The sequence below is a fragment of the Triticum aestivum genome, chromosome 2A, assembly GCF_018294505.1.
Source record: "Triticum aestivum cultivar Chinese Spring chromosome 2A, IWGSC CS RefSeq v2.1, whole genome shotgun sequence".
In the NCBI taxonomy this organism is placed as follows: Eukaryota; Viridiplantae; Streptophyta; class Magnoliopsida; order Poales; family Poaceae; genus Triticum; species Triticum aestivum.
The window spans coordinates 759,564,324-759,580,427 of NC_057797.1; the positions used below are offsets into that span (position 1 = coordinate 759,564,324).

Here is a 16,104-nt window from a genome sequence, read left to right on the forward strand (position 1 = left end):
AAATTATGATATATCGATTTCAATGTTTAAACCAATGCACAATTTTTAATTTGATAAACGTCTAGGCATCTCATTTGCACCAAACTAAACCAAGTGAATCTGGACGAGCACATTAGGTAATCGAATCAGGCATAAAAGTATAATCAACAACATTTTTGGTTCTTCGAATTACTGAACCTATCATGCATGCCACATTTTCTATGCCCTAGAAGTTTCCATGAATATGACCACCTAATATACACTAGAAATTGCTATAAAAATATTTGTTGGTATGTCTATAATTTATAAATCTCTATCATAATATTCAATATAACATGAAAAGATATATGAACACATGCATATATATGCAAATGTGTATACACTACACCGTTTATGCAATATTAAAAAAAATGAAAGATTGTCTTAACAATAAAGAAAAGTTTTGGTACATCATACATTTTTCATTTTGTAAAATTAAAATTTTCAATTATATACATTACAGATGCATACCAAATAATAGTATAAATGTTATTTGAAAACATTTTATGTGGCTAAGTAATAAAAAACATTAATTACAATTGTAATATGATACACTTAGTTTAAAATAAGTATAAAAGTTTAATATGAAAAATAATTATTTTACATCGCCTCGGACCCAAAAATATATTGGACCAACCCTGATGGTGGTGTCCGGTTCGGGGACATGAGCAGTAGCGCGCACCACGGCACTGCTACGGTCAATGCCCTTTGAACTCCAGCTCAAGCTCGCATCAGGTCCAGTCGACGCGCCCGGGCGAGGTGCCGGCGAGGGCGAGCGCGGCTTGCCGGGGGTGGCCACGGTTGACGGCAGGGAGCGGGAGGTGGCTGTGGCTGTGAGGGCGAGGGAAGAGACGGGCAAGGCGGATGCTGCCGCCATGGCAGCGGTGAGATCGAGTGGGAGAGATGGCCGGACCGGACGGAGTTGAAGTGATGGGACGAGTTAAAACTAATAGATCACCGACGATTCACTGATCGGCGTACCACCAGCGCGCATACTCTGGGTTGCCCACCGTGGGGCTTCTCATTATATAGACAACAACACATACATGTTTAGAGTACACGGCAAGGCTAAGGATCACAACCGATCCTTGCCATAGTTAGGATATGCACAATCCTTAAAAATAGCTACAGCTAACCAACGCTACGCTTAGACTAGGACTGGGCATTCGGTTAGACCGAACCGATCGGGTCGGTGCTTCGGTTACTTTTCAAATTCGGTTTTCTGATTCTCTTGACCGATCGGTGATCTACAAAAGCAATGACCGAGACTTCGGTCCATCGGTTCGGTGCTCGGTTACGAACAAAGAGAACCAATATTAAAAGGGAAGCAAGAAATCGGGAGACAAATCTTGGGGAAAAATGTTGACGCCGAACAGGAACAAATCGAAACTTGGAACGGAATGGTAAGAGGAAAGCATTGCCGCAGCCCGCAGGATATCGTCGGAAGCTGGCTGCGATGGCCTCGACCGCATACAAGCGATGTACGCCGGCCGCCTCCGCCGCTAGGGACTACGGAGCCATGGGCGCAACCAGCCGCCTCCGCCGCAAGGGAGCCATGGGTGCAACCAGCCGCGGGCCGCCTCCGCCGCTAAAGATCAATGGGCGCCGCTGCTAAGGAGCCATGAGCGCAAGCGCGCAGCCGACGCCCTGCGAGGTAGGAAAATGGAGGCGGCGGCGCCGCGTGATGTGCGCTCGCGAAGCACCGAAGCCTGGAGCATATTCTGGATAAGTTGCGTGGGCCGTTTCCCTTCATCTGCTTGTGGAAAGAAAAGGCTGAAAAAAGCATTGTCCACTAGTTCTGTAACGTGGAGTCGTGGATGGTTGGGCTGAATTGACTAGGCTTTAATAAAAAGATGAGAAAGTTAATAAAATACGGTTAATTCGGGAGCTTCGGTTAATAGCGTCCAATGACCGAAAGTACCGAAGTAATATCGGTTTCTTACGATCGCTAACCGGACGAACGACCGAACCTTCGGTCCTCGGTTTTTTCGGCTCCGGTCTCGGTTTTTTGGGCTCCGGTTTTCGGTTCTCGGTTTATATGCCCACCCCTAGCTTATAACACTCCCCCTCAATCGGAACCGACGTGAACGAGGTTTAGATTGGACTGAAATCTACGGAGGGTGAGATGAGTAGCGGGTTTAGTGAACATGTTAGCTAGTTGATCACCAGACGCGACGAACCGAACATCAAGAGCGCCCATGGCCACCTTCTCGCGAACAAAGTGGAAGTCAATCTCAATATGCTTGGTACGTGCATGGAAGACAGGATTCGCCGATAAATACGTAGCGCCGAGGTTGTCACACCATAAAACTGGGGGTGTCGATAGATGCACTCCAAGCTCCGGCAGCACATACTGTATCCAAGTAGCCTCGGCAGTGCCATTAGCCAAGGCTTTGTATTCAGCTTCGGTACTCGAACGAGAGACAGTGGGTTTCTTACGAGAGCTCCATGAGACAAGGTTGGGACCAAAGAAGATGGCGAAACCGCCAGTGGAGCGCCGATCATCTGAACAGCCAGCCCAATCAGCATCAGTGTAGATGTTGAGAGCACACGAAGGAGAACGTGCAAACTGCAGTCCCGTGGAGACAGTATCCTTGACATACCGAAGGATACGCTTGACAGCTTCATAATGAACAGTGGTCGGTTGAGACAGAAACTGGCAAACTTTGTTGACAGCAAAGAAAGATCTGGCCGCGTCAATGTGAGATACTGCAAACCCCCAACCAAACTGCGGTATTTAAAGGCATCTTCAGCAGAAAGCACAATACCAGCAGTACGAGAGAGTTTATCCGTGGATGCCATGGGGGTGGGAACTGAACGACAACTCTCCATGTTAGCACGATGCAGAAGATCGAGAGCATACTTATGCTGAGTAAGAAGCAGGCCAGACGAACGATATGTAGCCTCAATACCGAGAAAATACTCCAAACGCCCAAGATCCTTGATAGGAAAGGTGCCGGCGAGAGTCTGAACGAGGCGATCAACAGCTGCAGCCGAAGAACCAGCTATAACAATGTCGTCAACATACACCAACATGAATACCTGAACACCTTGATGATCGAAGATGAACAGAGAGGTATCTGCCTTGCTGGAAACAAAACCAAGCTGATGAAGTTTATCACTCAGACGGGCATACCAGGCGCGAGGAGACTGCTTCAGACCATACAAAGCACGCTGAAGTTTGCAAACATGTCGTGGATAACGAGGATCCTCAAAGCCAGGAGGCTGCTGCATATACACATCCTCAGACAAGAAACCGTGGAGAAACGCATTACTGACATCAATCTGGCGAAGACACCATCCACGCGACACGGCGAGGGAGAGCACAAGACGAACAGTGACAGGTTTGACCACTGGACTGAAGGTGTCATGATAATCGATGCCATGCTGCTGAGTGAAACCACGGGCAACGAGACTGGCTTTGTATTTATCAACAGAGCCATCGGGGCGAAACTTCGTCTTGAATACCCATTTACTGCCAACAATGTTAGTACCGGGGGGCCGAGGGACAAGTACCCATGTTTGAGTCCACTGAAGGGCGTCGAACTCTTCCTCCATCGCGGTCCTCCATGCTGGTTCCGAAAGAGCAACCCGATGCGTCGCCGGAACAGCAAGAAATGCTCCGCGGCGATACGGGTCATAACGGACCGTACCGTCCGTCCATACCTTCAGACGGAACACATTGTTGCGCTGCCGTGTCGTCATAGGTTGAGGCGCTGTCGGAGGAGCAGGCGGCACTGAGGATGTCGCAGATGAGGAGACATCAGCAGAGGGCGGCGGCGAAAGAACCTCCCCTCGGTCGCGCACTGGGGAGCTGGCCACTGGAGAGGACGATCCAGCATCAGCGTCGGGCCCAGTATCGGCGTTGGGCGACTGCGGCCCGTCAGGTGGGCCGGACGCGGAGCAAGGCGAGGACGAGGCAGTGGCCAGGCGTGGGCTGGCGGGCCGGTGCGAAGCGTTGGGCGCCTCAGAAGGCGGGGCATGCACATGCACGTCAAGTGATCTTGCGCCTTGTACGTCGATCGCCCGGGCTGGTACCTGAACAGAAACAACAGAAGAAACACCAGTAGCATCAACGGGTAACAAGGACCTGTCATAATTACGCGCATGGTCATTCTGAACAACTGGTTCTTTTGGAGGAAACGACACAGGGAGGAGCTGAGACACGTCTACCACCGCACCTGGAGTGGCAAACGAGAAAAACATTCTCGTCGAAAGCAACATCGCGAGATATGTAGATGCGACCGGTACTGCGATCGAGGCATTTGTAGCCTTTGTGCATAGGACTATATCCAAGAAACACGCACATTTTGGAGCGAAACTCTAACTTACGGGGGTTATATTTTCGGAGGCTAGGCCAGCAAGCGCATCCAAACGTACGAAGGAAGGAGTACTCGGGGGCTATGTTGAGGAGGCGAAATAGAGGAGTGGCATGATTTATGACTGGGGTAGGCATTCTATTGATAAGATAACATGCGGTGAGGAACGCTTCATCTCAGAACCGGAGTGGAAGAGAGGAATGCGCAAGGAGAGCTGGCCCAGTCTCGACAAGATGTCGGTGCTTCCGTTCAGCAATACCGTTTTGTTGAGATGTATGAGGACATGACACACGGTGGGAAATACCGGTGCGTTGGAAATAGGCATGGAGACGGTGATACTCACCGCCCCAATCAGACTGCACGGCACGAATAGTGGTGTTTAAGAGGCGCTCAACGTGCTTCTGAAACACATAAAAAACATTCTCAACATCGGATTTATGCTTAAGCAAGTATATCCAACAATAACGACTATAGTCATCAATGAAACTAACGTAGTATTTAAAACCCCCAGAAGAAGGCAACGCCGGACCCCAAACATCTGTATGAACAAGCTCAAGAGGTGCAGTAGACACACGAGTTGAATAACCATAAGGTAATTGATGACTCTTAGCACGTTGACAAGCATCACAAATAGAAGACTCAATGTTTGGAGTACACGGGAGATTATTGGACTTGATAGTTGTTTGAACTACTTTATTTGACGGATGACCAAGACGCTAGTGCCAGTGGTGCGATGAAAGCTTGACACCAGAAGACGCATGCTTCTCATGATGGGAGGCTCGACCGATCGGAAGAGGATAAAGGCCTCCACGACTCCTACCGCGAAGGAGGATTTTCTTCGTTACCTTGTCCTTAACAAGAAAGAAATATTTGTGAAATTCGAGGAAGATGTCATTGTCAGAAACAAGGCGATAAACGGAGAGTAAATTTTTGGCTAATGAAGGGACATGGAGGATATTGTTCAAAACTAGGGAAGAACTAGCTAAACGAGATTGACCAACGTGCGTAATAGACATACCTGAGCCGTTTGCGGCTTGAACCTGGTCCTTCCCGTGGTAGCGTTCATGGATGCCAGTCGCTCCATGTCATTAGTGAGATGATCGGTTGCCCCTGTGTCGAAGAACCACGGCTGTGACTGGGACACCCGCTCGTTGTGGCCGTGGGTGGAGGTGGCAGCATTGCCGGAGCGCCGTCCGTCGGCCTGAAAGGCGTCGTTGTAGCGATTCTTGCAGGAGAGGGCCTCATGACCCCATGCCTTGCAGACCTGACAGCGTGGGCGCCAGTGACGGTTGCCACCGCCTTGACCACTACCTCCGCCGCCTTGTCCGCCGGTACCGCCGCCGCCGTTGCGGTTTGTGTTACGGTTGCCCTGCTGGCCACCGTTGTAGGAGCCTCCACCGCCATAGTGGCCACCACCGTGTTGGCCACCGCTGCCATGCGATGGGCCACCACCAGAGCGACCGGTGATGTTGAAGGGGCGGCCGCCACCGCGGCTGCTATCACCCTGCCGAGCCGCGGCGTCCGCCGAGGAGGAGTATCCGCCGGCCTGAGCGTTCTGCACCTGGATCGCCTCACAAGAAAGCAGCATGGGGTAAAATTCAGAGAGAGACATGGAGGCGTTGGCGGCACCAAGGACGGCGAGAGACTGCTGAAGTGCCTCGAGCTGGGATCCGAGGCCAATGACGATGTAGTCGATCAGTTCATCGTCGGGGACGGGGGAGCCCGCCATTGCCATGGCGTCGGCAAACCCCTTCATCTTGCTGTAGTAGTCCGCGCGGACATGTCGTTCTTCTTTAACGTCGTCAGCTGGCGACGAATCTGACGGATCCCGGCCCGATTTTGGACGGAAAACAGGTCGTTTATGCAGCCCCACACCGAAGTCGACGTGGTGCGCCCGACCATCTGCGCGAGGATGTCCTCGCTCATCGATTCGACAAGAATCGAGAGGACACGCTGATCGGCGTACCACCAGCGCGCATACTCCGGGTTGGCCGCCGTGGTGGCGGTATCCCCGCTTCCCGTGGTGATGGTGGCGGGAGGGCAGGCGCAAGACCCGTCCAGGAAGCCATACCACCCTTGGCCGGCAATGGCGGACACGACGTGGGTTTTCCACAGGAGATAGTTGGAGCGATCTAAACGGACGGTAATGGTGTTGTTGAAAGTGGTAGGTAGGGTGGTGGGGATGGAGGTGGCAACGCCGGCGGCTAAGGAAGCGGAAGAGGAGGAGGTGAGCGCGCCGGCGGTGGTGCCAGAGAGCTGCAGCGTGGGCGTTGTCATCGCGCGCGGCCTCGGGAGATTGGATCGGAACAATCACTCTGTTACCAAGTTAAAACTAATAGATCGATTTTGTTTGCCATACTTTGCCCACCGTGGGGCTTTCTCATTATATAGACAACAACACATACATGTTTGGAGTACACGACAAGGCTAAGGATCACAACCGATCCTTGCCATAGTTAGGATATGCACAATCCCTAAACAATAGCTACAGCTAACCAACGCTACGCTTAACAGGACGGGGAATATATGGCAAGTAACGGCCAGTAGACAGACAGCAGTGGCACTTGGGGTGGTGACGGAGTTGAATGAGCAGTCATGAAGCCTGCAAACGTGCACATGCACATGCTTGACTTGGATGGTGCTAGCATGGCCATTGTCAGCACTAGGGGTCGCGCCACAAATGTGCACACGCACATGCTACCTTGGCCTTGGATGGTGGTGTCCTGGCCATTGACACCAGGTGCAGTGCAGACACTCGGGTCGCGCCACAGCCAATGTCCTTTGGGGTGCAACTCAGCTCCGTGCCAGCGCCCCCGCCGGGCCGATAGCTGGACGCTGGTGGCGGTTCAAGGGGGCGAGTGGGAGGTGGATGAGACGGGTCACCCGGTGGTAGGATGGGTGCCGTTCCATCCTGTACTATATAGAGGATTTGTGACCTCTTGACTATAACTCTATAAAAATATAATAAACTCTCTTTTACCGCGTAAAAAGAAAAACACGACGGTAGGCGTGCATGCTACCATGCTACCATGGCAATGGCATGGGACGATGCCGGCGAGGAGGAAATCATGGCTCCATATTCATGTGACACATGCAGTCAGCGCATGCATGTGTCATTCACGACCTCCGATCTGGGAACTGGCTGTATGCGTGCACGTTTTTGTTGCATGAACCGAACCCGATGCAGGGCACAAAGTGCAACTGCTAATTACTACTCCCTCTGTAAACTAATATAAGAGCGTTTAGATTACTAAAGTAATGATCTAAACACTCTTATATTAGTTTACGGAGGTAGTACTATACTGCTAGTTATAAGTAACGTGGTTGCTTGATTTAGTATACCTCCAAATCCTTGATCGTATCAGCGTGTGATCCCCGTCCGTTTCTCGATATTTAATTATACTTCATCTATATCTATACCAATATAAAAAGACCTAAACGGGCAGATTCAAACCATCTCGACCGTCAAATCATGTTATCTAGCGGTTTAAATCGCTCTAATGTTAAGCACCAAACACATTTAACGCTCTAATTATCCACCATTGCCATTGGTTATAAACACGTTTTGACTCAACGCTATACTTAAAATCTGCCATGTAATTAATATCATACCATTCCCGCGAAAAAGTAATTGATATCTTACTAAATACCAACGTGCAACAGATATATTTTATCTAATATAACGTATAACTAATATCCTATCTAATATAAACATGCATTGCACGTACATTATTATTAGTTCACACAAATAATTAGCCGGTACGGTGTGGATGGACAAGATATATGCGACGACCGACCGATCGCAGACGTACGACTAAAGAGCTAGTACAAGTAGGCACCGGTGAACGGCCATTGCCATAGAAGCACGTTGGCGCGCCTTTCCCAGATCGGAGGTCATAATGCAATGGAGCAAAATTCATGTGCATTTGAAAGATGCACCTGTGATATGAAACATAGAATCGCCATGACATTGTCTTCAAAATATTCCTCCGTATAGGGCTGCTCTTTTTTATTGGCTTAGGGCATCTCCAAAGGCATCACACAAATTTTCTCTTGCATCCGTCCGCTGGCAGGTTGGACCAGTTCACGGACTCGAAAGCAGGAGGACAACATCCAACTGTAGCCGCATACACCCGACCTTCCTTATTTTTTTTAAGTCCGCGTGATCAAATAACCCCATACAAAGGGTATATACGTTCAAATAGCCCCATGCAGCAGTACTAGTTCAAATTTTAAAATTTTTAATTATTACATCCCATCATTATTGCTTTTCCCTTTAACCACCCATTGTTGCTCAATCAGATCTTCCTTCAGCTGCTCATGAGTTAGTCGGTGCCGAATTTGTTGATGCATTTGAATAAACTCTTCAAGTGTGGTCAGATTCTGGTCTGGAAGTTGGATAGGATCACTCATGTTCTCAAATTCTATATCTGCGGCGGCATCGTCACTCTCACCTGGAAGGGTGTGGCGTCGCGGCTGGGGTGGTGGAGCGGCGGCGAAGACAAGAGAAAAAGAAGGAAGAGGAGAAAATGGGGAGGATGGAGGCGTGGGGTCTGTGAAGGGTTTTGGGTGGGCCAGGGGCGTCGAAGTCCTACGTGTCTGGTGTCCGGACTCCCACAACCCCCCTCCCCACTTTTTTGTCTTCAGTTTGCAAGAGAAACATATGTCTGGACCGCCCCACGGGCCGATACGGACCCATGTTGGATGGTTTCCGCGGTCCGGACAACGCGGTCTGGACGTATGCGAGCGGTTTGCGGGTCCGCCTTAGAGATGCCCTTATAAGATCTATTTCTTAGCCATCTGATCAAACAACAACTGAAGCTTAAAACTTGATTTCCACATCTATTTTTAGTACAAGTTTAATTACAATATATAGTACGGTATCAATAACATAATAAATACTAATCTTTAGAATTATCTGATGCTTTGGGACATAGATTTCTTCCCTATCTAGTTCAAACTCTTCCTTCATCTGGAAGTGACCTCGCAGGCAGGGACTGCTTGGACGGCTTCCACTTTCATCGTCATGCGGTCTACGAACTTCTGGGTGTCCTCGATGCGGTTTCGGGTGATCGCATGGAAGCCTTGCGTCAACGCGGCGTCCATTTCTATGTACATTAGGTTCGTAATGTGGGCAAGGTAGTTGTGGGGTAGGGAGGCTATGCTGCCTGGCGGATGTTTTAGTCTTTACTACAAAGTGCATTCTCCTCAACCCACTCAAAGATGTCCCAAGCCCTCTCCCAGAAATCCCTCTCGGCATGGCCCTCTTTGGTCTCCCTGGGGGAAAGGTATGCGAGGATGGGCCGGCCACTGCAACATGCCCAATGGGGATGACTCTGCCAACGAAGGGGAAGATGGGTGCTTGCCGGAGAACAAAAAAGGTGTCCGTGAGCGGAAGTGGGTCGGTTTATACACCTGAAAACGAGTGCGCTCCAGAGGGAAACAGGGGTGGAATTGGATCGCGCCAGGTGATGAGGTGAAGATACATGAAATGCGGCAACAACCATTAATGCAAGCTCTTCCCGGTGGAAAAGTGGCTTTGTCTCTTGCAGAAGTGGAGGCGGTTGTGCCATTGACACATAAACCTCCTCTTTATTAAGTTGCTACAAAAGTAGCATCAGAAACAATCAACGGTAGGACTTCCCTGGGGGGGGGGGATCCAACCATACATCAGGAGGTGAGAACTTAGCAAGCCTAGCTAATTCATGGGCTACACCATTGTTGTCTCTACTACAGTGTTCATACAAGATATGAGTGAAATCAAAGGACATAAAAAAACAGTCATCGAAGATGACACTGGCTACTGAAGATGAATAGCCCTCCTTCTGTGCAGCTATTACCTCCAAATTATCCGAGTTCACTTCAATTCTGTTGCAGCCTGCTATACGTGCCAAGTTCAAACCAAATCTTACCGCAATGGCTTCTGCCGTGAAAGCATCATAGCAGATATTCAGTTTTTCATTTGCAGCCACAATAAACTTGCCATTATGATCTCGGATGACAGCTCCCACAGAGCCTTTAAGTGTGTCTGCATCAAACCCCGCATCCACATTAAGCTTGACGTAGTCACGTCTCGGTCTGACCCAACCATCAAGACGTGCCCGCGTCTTAGGTGAATTAGCAGAAATAAAGTTCGCCGCCAATGCTCAAACTGCTAGGCTAACCTGGGATGCATTTTGCGGTGTTCCCCCATGCGCATGCTTCCTCCTTTCCCACCACAAGTACCAGCAGCAAGTAGCAATTGTTTCCTTCAGTTTCGTCAGTCCCAGGACGTGGATATAGTTCTCAGGAAGATTCATAAGAAACTCCAACACCCTTTCTCCAGATTTGTCCATGAGCAGACCTTGCTTTATCACATCAAACAAACCAAGCAATTTCCAAACCTCCACTTCCAACGGACACACGAACAGGAGGTGCCAAAGTGTTTCAGGACCATCATGACATACTGGGCATTGTGGTGAGATTTTAATGTGCCTGTCAGACAGGTTCGCTCGGCAAGGTATTGAGTTGTTAAGTGCTCTCCAAGTGAAAATTTTGACTTTCCCTGGACAACTCAGAGACCATATAGAATCCCAAGCGGGCGTAATTGTAGACGAGCTGCCAACATGTTGTAACCGTTGTCCGAACTGAGTCTCCCAGACTGCGTGATAGGCAGACCTCACTGAAAAAACACCCGTCTTTGTATAGCTCCAAGCCACAAAATCTGTCATCTCATGAATTGGTAGCGGGATTGAGAGAATTCTTTGAACGTCAACACTGCAGAAGGTTTGGTTCACTAGCGGCGCATCCCAATCCCCTGTCACCGGATCAATTAGTTCTTCCACTCGGGATATGATGTGGTTCCCTCTCAATGAGATAACCTTCCTGTTAGGTGATTGAGGTATCCAACTGTCCTCCCAAATCTTAATTTGTCGTCCATCACCCACCGTCCATATATGACCGCACTTCAGGGTATCCACTCCTGCAATTATGCTTTGCCAAGTATACGAATATTTCTTTTTTAGAGTAACACTCAGCAAGTCATCATTAGGGTAGTACTTTGCTTTGAGGATCTTTGCACATAGAGAATCCGGGTTCTCGATAAGTCTCCATGCTTGTTTTGCCAAGAGTGCAAGATTAAAGCACTGAATATCCCTAAAGCCCATTCCACCTTTTTTTGGTATACACATCTTCCACCAAGCAAACCGGTGCATTCTCTTGTGTGATGCATCATCACCCCACCAGAACCTAGCTATCACATCTGTAATTCCTTTGCAAATTTTCTTAGGAATTTTGAAGACCGACATCGCATAGGTTGGTATGGCTTGTGCTACAGATTTAATAAGCACCTCTTTACCTCCAGAAGACAAGCTTTTTTCCTTCCATCCAGTCAGTTTCAAGATCAACCGATCCACCAAGTACTGAAAACTATCAGTCTTGTCCAACCCCAACGTAGCTGGCAAGCCCAGATACTTATCATTTATAGCTTTTGTCATGATATTCAGTGTTGAGCACACCAAGGCCTTAGCACCTACATCTGTACTTGGACTAAAGAAAATGTTGGATTTGTCCATGCTCACAAGCTGACCTGACGCCCCATAATACGAATCCAGAACAACTTTCAGTGATATTGCGTTTTTCTCATTTGCTCTCATCGGAATTGAAGAATCGTCTGCAAATAACAGGTTTGTGATAGCTGGTGCATCTCTGCATACTTTCAGCCCCACCAAATCACTCGTCTTATCTGCATGATTAAGTAGGGTTGTTAATCCTTCTGTACAGAGGAGGAATAAATAAGGCGACAATGGATCTCCCTGCTGCAGCCCCCTCGAGGGTTTGATTATCTCTGTTTCCACTGAATTGTATCTTACTCTATACTCCACCGTAGAGACACAAACCATGATCATTTTAACCCATTCAGCCTTAAACCCTAGTTTTAGCAAAATAGCTTCCAAAAAGACCCACTCAACTCTGTCATATGCCTTGTGCATATCCAATTTGACTTCACACCACCCCTCCTTGCCTTTCCTTTTTTGTTTGATTGCGTGGAGACTCTCATATGCTATCAGCACATTATCAGTAATCAACCTTCCAGGGACGAAAGCACTCTGCATGGGGCTAAGAATTTCAGGCAATAAACCTTTCAATCTTGTTGCAATCATCTTGGAGATAGTTTTATAAACAACATTACATAAGCTAATGGATCTGAATTGTGTAACTTTCTCCGGTGAATTTAGCTTTGGGATCATAACAATGGTAGTGTCATTCCACCCCAGAGGCATTACTTGTGTATTCGCTGCTGTTAATACTTACATCACCAGATCATCTCCTAACATTGGCCAAAACCGCTTATAGAATACTGCATGCAGCCCATCCGGCCCTGGGGCCTTGAAGTCACCAATTGAGAACATAGCTTTTCGAACTTCCTCCGCAGTATATGGTGCCTAAGGGAGTCCTGGATTAGGGGGTCTCCGGACAGCCGGACTGTATCCTTTGGCCGGACTGTTGGACTATGAAGATACAAGATTGAAGACTTCGTCTCATGTCCGGATGGGACTCTACTTGGCATGGAAGGCAAGCTAGGCAATACGGATATGTATATCTCCTCCTTTGTAACCGACCTTGTGTAACCCTAGCCCCCTCCGGTGTCTATATAAACCGGAGGGGTTTAGTCCGTAGGACAACATACAATCATACCATAGGCTAGCTTCTAGGGTTTAGCCTCTCCGATCTCGTGGTAGATCAACTCTTGTAATACTCATATCATCAAGAATAAATCAAGCAGGACGTAGGGTTTTACCTCCATCAAGAGGGCCCGAACCTGGGTAAAACATCGTGTCCCTGCCTCCTGTTACCATCCGCCTTAGACGCACAGTTCGGGACCCCCTACCCGAGATCCGCCGGTTTTGACACCGACATTGGTGCTTTCATTGAGAGTTCCTCTGTGTCGTCGCCGTTAGGCTTGATGGCTCCTACTATCATCGATAGCGATGCAGTCCAGGGTGAGACTTTTCTCCCCGGACAAATCTTTGTGTTCGGTGGCTTCGCACTGCGAGCCAACTCGCTTGGCCATCTGGAGCAGATCGAAAGTTACGCCCCTGGCCACCTGGTCAGGTTTGGAAGCTTAAACTACACGGCCGATATCCGCAGAGACTTAATCTTCGACGGATTCGAGCCCCTGCCTTGTGCGCCACACGGTCACGATGAGTACGATTTAGCTCTACCATCGGACAGTGTTCAGGAGATCGCACCGGCAGCCGCTCCGACCCTCAATTCGGAGCCAGTTGCGCCATCCATGAACGGGTGGATAGACCCCGCCATGGAGGCCGTATACTTTGCGGCGATCGAGCCGAATATCGACCTTACCCTTCACGAGAGCCGTGTTGCCAAACTGCCGGATCCTTCTCCGGACACGGACTCCGAACCGCCTGCGCCCGTTCCTGTCGAATCCGATTGGGCACCGATCATGGAGAGTTTACCTCCGCGGATATTTTTCAGCACTCGCCCTTTGGCGACATACTGAACTCATTAAGGTCTCTCTCCTTGTCAGGAGAGTCCTGGTCGAACTACGTCCGGCAGGATTGGGATGCGGATGACGAAGAAATTCGCCGCCCACCCACCACCCACTTAGTAGCCACTGTCGATGACTTAACCGACATGCTCGACTTCGACTCCGAAGGCATCGGCGGTATGGACGATGATGCGGGAGGCGAAGAGGAACCACTGCCCACAGGGCACTGGACGCCCACTTCATCACATGACGTATACATGGTGGACACACCTAAAGAAAATAACTACGAGGAACGGAAGGACGCAGCGAAGGGTTGTTCCCTCGAGAAGCAGTCAAAGCCGCGGCGTAAACGCCGCTCCAAATCCCGCCTCGGCAGAAATAACGATCACATAGACCCAGCGTTAGAGCAGGGTGAACCATTGCCCGACCACGGCAACACGGAAAATCAAGCCGAACAACCCAACCCCGTCGAAGATAACAGTCCAGACGACATCACACCGGACAGGCGCCAGGAGCAACATAATGCCCACCAAAGGCTTGTTTCCACAACGAGGATTCTAAGAAAACAGAAGCAAAGGCTCAAGGCTGCACAAGACACACTCAAAATCAAATGGAGTGAAGTACTCAACACTGCAGCGAAATACGGCAGTAATCGCCACACCAAGAGCTATCCGAAGCGAAAGTTGCTACCTGAATTTGATGAGGAGGCCTTAGATCCTCCACAATTAAAAAATAAAACGGCCATCCGGTCGGATAGACGACCTCATAGCCAACATAAAGCGGCAATCGACGCCGCACATAAACCAGTACGCGATCCGCGTAAGGGCTCGCATCAAAAGGACGGCGCAACCAGATCCATCTATGGACCACGCAGGCGCGCTCCAACATACAATGCAACACAACAAACATCCGAACACCACGGTACACCCAAATACAGGGGTGCCGCACACCCTCTATGTTTCACCGACGAGGTGCTGGATCATGAATTTCCAGAGGGATTCAAACCCGTAAACATAGAGGCGTACGACGGAACAACAGACCCTGGGGTCTGGATTGAGGACTACATCCTCCATATCCATATGGCTCGAGGAGATGATCTCCACGCCATCAAGTACTTACCCCTCAAGCTCAAAGGGCCAGCTCGGCACTGGCTTAAAAGCCTCCCCGAAAACTCCATCGGAAGCTGGGAAGAGCTCGAAGACGCCTTTCGGGCAAATTTTCAAGGGACATATGTCCGACCACCGGATGCAGACGATTTAAGTCATATAACTCAACAGCCCGGTGAGTCAGCCCGAAAACTTTGGAACAGGTTCCTCACTAAAAAGAACCAAATAGTTGACTGTCCGGACGCCGAAGCCTTAGCAGCCTTCAAGCATAGCGTTCGAGACGAATGGCTTGCCAGACACCTCGGTCAAGAAAAGCCGAGAACAATGGCAGCATTAACAAGCCTCATGACCCGTTTTTGCGCGGGCGAGGACAGCTGGTTAGCCCGATGCAGCACCAGCGACCCAAGTACATCCGAAGTCAGGGATGGAAACGGGAAATCATGACGCGGCAAGAATAAGCGCCGGAATAAAGAAGACAGCCCGAAGAGCACGGCGGTAAACGCCGGATTTAGAAGCTCTCGGCCAGGGCAGCAGAAGCCGCCCTCCAAAGGCAACAGAGACGAATTGTCCAGCCTAAACAAAATTCTGGACCAAATATGTCAGATCCATAGCACCCCTGATAAACCTGCAAATCATACCCACAGAGAATGTTGGGTCTTCAAACAGTCCGGCAAGCTCAACGCCGAACACAAGGGGCAGGATACACCAAGTGAAGACGAGGACGAGCCTCGCAAGCAAAGCACAGGGGAACAGAAGAAATTCCCACCAGAAGTCAAAACAGTCAACGTGTTACACGTGATAAAAGGGAGAGACAAAGCGGCACCTTTAGAGGAACATGCCCCAGGGCCTATCACCGCGGAGCTCCGCCACTGGTCGTCCCAACCGATCACCTTCGACCACCGGGATTACTCGGCAAGTATCCGGCGTGCAGGATGGGCTGCCTTGGTATTAGATCCAATAATTGATGGATACCACTTCACCCGAGTCCTGATGGACGGCGGCAGCAGTTTGAATCTGATATATCAGGACACAGTCCGCAAAATGGGGATAGACCCAACAAAAATTTGCCGCAGCAATGCTACCTTTAAAGGAGTAACGCCAGGCCCGGAGGCTCACTGCAGGGGCTCCCTGCTACTAGAGGTTATATTCGGCTTCCCCGATAACTTCCGCA

General features: G+C 49.5%; 1 protein-coding gene across 1 annotated transcript; it reads right to left on the minus strand.

The window, feature by feature from the left end:
* Window positions 1-4,916: 4,916 nt before the first annotated feature.
* LOC123186527 (loricrin-like) lies at window positions 4,917-5,958 on the minus strand. The gene is made up of 2 exons (XM_044598280.1): window positions 5,356-5,958; window positions 4,917-5,188 (listed from the first exon to the last, which is right to left on the minus strand). Exons 1-2 carry the CDS (start codon window positions 5,947-5,949, stop codon window positions 5,054-5,056), a joined length of 729 nt encoding a protein of 242 aa, XP_044454215.1. The 5' UTR covers window positions 5,950-5,958; the 3' UTR covers window positions 4,917-5,053.
* Between the last annotated feature and the right edge of the window lie 10,146 nt (window positions 5,959-16,104).